We start from the raw sequence: 4,295 nt of genomic DNA on the forward strand, positions 1-4,295 counted from the left end.
TCACAATGAGTCTGCCTTCTGGCTGAGACGTCAAACCGATGACGAGACGCACCGGAAAGATGAGCAGCAGTGGTTACCTATCTCAGACAATGAGGTCACATCGTGTCTCAAAAGGATGGGGAACTGGAAGTCTCCTGGTCCAGACAAGGTTTATGGTTTCTGGGTCAAGTGTATCACGTGTCTTCACACTGATCTGACTCGTAACTACAACCTGCTGGTTCAGAATCCAGACTCTGTACCCGACTGGTTGTCTCAAGGAATAACTACTCTGATTCCTAAGAATGACAAGACTGACCAGGCCAAAAATTACCGGCCTATCACGTGTCTGTCTGTCTTCTATAAGACCCTCACCTCAGTCATCAGGCAGAGGATTGCAGGGCATTTGGATCAGAGAAACCTCATGGCTCCGGAGCAGAAGGGTTGTCGACAGGGATCTTTTGGTGCAAAGGATCAGCTGTTGATCAACAAGCTGCTTACCGAAGACTGTAGGACCAGGCACAAGAGCTTGAGCATGGCTTGGGTGGACTACCAGAAAGCCTATGACAGCGTGCCACACAGTTGGTTGCTCCAATGCCTTCAGCTGCATAAGATCAGTCCAGTCTTGTGCGGGTTCCTGTCACGTGTGATGAAGAGTTGGAGGACATCGATGGTGCTTTCTTGCGGGAATAGTACTATCAAGACAAGGCTTATGCAGATCAGGAGGGGTATTTTCCAAGGTGACTCACTTTCTCCACTTCTCTTCTGTATGGCTCTCAATCCTCTGAGCAAGGAGCTGAACAGAACCGGTTACGGTTACCGGATGACCACTGGGCATGGTGAGACTGCCAAACGTCAGGCTATCAGTCATCTACTTTACATGGATGATCTGAAGCTGTATGGCAGAAACTCTGATCAGTTGGACGGGTTGTTGCACACGGTTCGTACCTTCTCTGATGACATCCAGATGAAGTTTGGTCTGGACAAATGTGCTGTTGCACACTTTGTCAACGGCAGACTATCTGGACACAACTCTGGGGTGACGGTAGGAAAAACGGACATCATCAACTGTCTGGAACCGGGTCAAGTCTACAAGTACCTGGGTGTAGATGAGAGTAACGGTATTCAGCACAGCATGATGCGGGAGAGACTCCGTCGCGAGTACTTTCGCAGAGTGAAGGTGGTTCTCCGGACTGAGTTGTATGGTCGGAACAAGATTCTAGCCATCAATGGGTTTGCACTACCGGTTCTCACTTACGGTTTTGGCGTCATTCATTGGGGGTGCACGGACCTGCAGCAGCTCGATCGTCGGACCAGAAAGCTTCTCTCTATGCACGGAGTCCACCATCCTGCTGCAGACGTTGACCGACTGTACGCTCCTTGCAGTGATGGGGGTAGGGGGTTACAACAGATTGAGTCGACATATCAATCTTGTATTGTGAGGCTGAGCTGTTACCTTGCTGACAGTTCTGATCCTTTCATGCAGATGATACGGGAGTGTGACTCTGGAAAATCTTCACACTCGATCAAGCGCATGGCTTGTCGGTTTACTGCACAGCTGCGGAGGAGTCTTGCTTTGGACGACAAGTCGCAGAACTTACACAGGAGTGCATCCATCTCGGTTGAAGGTGGCTTCGAGCAAGCGCCTAAAACAGATGCGAGACATTACCGTACGTGTTGCAGTTCTCTTCGTGTGCGGTCCTGGAGCGGGAAGCCTATGCACGGACAGTATCGTCGTCTCACTGAGCAACCGCCTGTGGACATGAAAGAGACCTACGGATGGCTAAAGGCAGCGAATCTTCCTGCTGCAACTGAGGGACTGGTTGTTGCTGCTCAAGACCAAGCTCTTCGGACTCGGTACTATGAGCGCAAGATTCTACATCGTGATGTCAGTCCTACTTGCCGCATGTGCAGTGTAGGCCTGGAGACAGTCGACCACATTGTGGCAGGCTGTAGTGCTTTGGCACCGACGGACTACACTGATCGACACAATCAGGTGGCATCCATCATTCACTGGGACGTTTGTCGCCATTTTGGGGTTCCAGTGGAGAGCAGATGGTACCGGCATCATCCTGATAGGCTTGTGGAGACGGATGACATTACTATGATGTGGGATACCACCATCCCCACTGCCAGGAAGATCAAAGCCAATCGTCCAGACATCTGTCTCAGAAATAGGAAGACAAACACTTGTCTTCTTATTGATATCAGCTGTCCTGCTGATGGCAACATTGGCAAGAAACATGCTGAGAAGTTGGCGAAGTACAGCGACTTGCGAGTGGAGATAAGCCGCATGTGGCATTGTCGAACACTGGTGGTTCCGGTGGTCTTGGGAGCTTTGGGCACAGTGCACGCAGGTATTGCACGGTGGCTGGACATTATTCCAGGTCATCACAACCTGCAGCACTTACAGAAAACAGTGCTTCTGGGATCTACTCGGATCCTTCGTAAAGTCATGTCTTCTTTCTAGACAGCCGTGATGGTCTAAGTACTTCTGAAGCAGGGTTTGCTTCTGGTACTTGTAATAGACTTTACAAACCAGACTGATCTGGTTGAGCACGACATAATATCTCTGTTGCTTCGCTAGTGTCCAAAAGACGGGGCTTAAAGACGACGAAGTCAACCAATTCTCAAACACCGACATGGAGACGAAGACTGGATATAGAGATTCTCACAGTTCGACGTGCGATCTCACTGTTGCTTGAGGTTAGAAAGGGTTCATCGGGCATTCGTATGTTAAATGAACTCCGACTTCTTCGGCATCGGTTGGGCATTTCCTGTTCGGAGAGTTGTGAGGTCTCCATCAATCGATTGAAAATGGAACTTAAGTCCAAGGTCGAGCGGACCAGGAGGCTGGAGAAGAATCGTAAGAGACTTCGCCAGAATGGTTTGTTTCAACGAGATGCTGGACGGTTTCACAGAGAGCTGGGTAAGCAGACTATCCAGGTCACTTGCCAGCCATCCGAGTCTGAGATCGAACAGTATTGGGGTGGTATCCTAGAAACTGAGGTACATCACAATGACTCTGCCTTCTGGCTGAGACGTCAAACCGATGACGAGACGCACCGGAAAGATGAGCAGCAGTGGTTACCTATCTCAGACAATGAAGTCACATCGTGTCTCAAAAGGATGGGGAACTGGAAGTCTCCTGGTCCAGACAAGGTTTATGGTTTCTGGGTCAAGTGTATCACGTGCCTTCACACTGATCTGACTAATAACTTCAACGTTCTGGTTCAGAATCCAGACTCTGTACCCGACTGGTTGTCTCAAGGAATAACTACTCTGATTCCTAAGAATGACAAGACTGACCAGGCCAAAAATTACCAGCCTATCACGTGTCTGTCTGTCTTCTATAAGACCCTCACCTCAGTCATCAGGCAGAGGATTGCAGGGCATTTGGATAAGAGAAAACTCATGGCTCCGGAGCAGAAGGGTTTTCAACAGGGATCTTTTGGTGCAAAGGATCAGCTGCTGATCAACAAGCTGCTTACTGAAGACTGTAAGACCAGGCACAAGAGCTTGAGTATGACTTGGGTGGACTACCAAAAAGCCTATGACAGCGTGCCACACAGTTGGTTGTTCCAATGCCTTCAGCTGCATAAGATCAGTCCAGTCTTGTGCGGGTTCCTGTCACGTGTGTTGAAGAGTTGGAGGACATCGATGGTGCTTTCTTGCGGGAATAGTACGATCAAGACAAGGCTTATGCAGATCAGGAGGGGCATTTTCCAAGGTAACTCAGTTTCTCCACTTCTCTTCTGTATGGATCTCAATCCTCTGAGCAAGGAGCTGAACAGAACCGGTTACGGCTACCGGATAACTTCTGGGCATGGTGAGACTGCTAGACGTCAGCTCATCAGTCATCTACTTTACATGGATGATCTGAAGCTGTATTGCAGAAACTCGGATCAGTTGGATGGGTTGTTGCACACTGTTCGTATCTTCTCTGATGACATTCAGATGAAGTTTGGTCTGGACAAATGTGCTGTTGCACACTTTGTCAACGGCAGGCTATCTGGACACAACTCTGGATTGACGGTAGGAAAAACGGACACCATCAACTGTCTGGAACCGGGTCAAGTCTACAAGTACTTGGGTGTAGATGAGAGTAACGGCATTTAGCACAGCATGATGCGAGAGAGACTCCGTCGTGAGTCCTTCCGCAAAGTGAAGGTGGTTCTCCGGACTGAGTTGTATGGTCGAAACAAGATTCTAGCCATCAATGGGTTTGCACTACCGGTTCTCACTTACTGTTTTGGCGTCATTCATTGGGGGTGCAGGAACCTGCAGCAGCCCGATCGACGGACCAGAAAGGTCCTCTC

General features: G+C 49.4%; 1 protein-coding gene across 1 annotated transcript; it reads left to right on the plus strand.

Annotated features, from left to right (window-relative positions):
* Positions 1-1,185: 1,185 nt before the first annotated feature.
* Positions 1,186-2,536, plus strand: LOC134190142 (uncharacterized). Its single transcript, XM_062658570.1, has one exon. The coding sequence runs from the start codon at positions 1,307-1,309 to the stop codon at positions 2,444-2,446; it is 1,140 nt and encodes a 379-aa protein (XP_062514554.1). The 5' UTR covers positions 1,186-1,306; the 3' UTR covers positions 2,447-2,536.
* The last annotated feature ends 1,759 nt before the right edge of the window (positions 2,537-4,295 follow it).

This window comes from Corticium candelabrum, chromosome 14 (genome assembly GCF_963422355.1).
Source record: "Corticium candelabrum chromosome 14, ooCorCand1.1, whole genome shotgun sequence".
NCBI lineage: Eukaryota > Metazoa > Porifera > Homoscleromorpha > Homosclerophorida > Plakinidae > Corticium > Corticium candelabrum.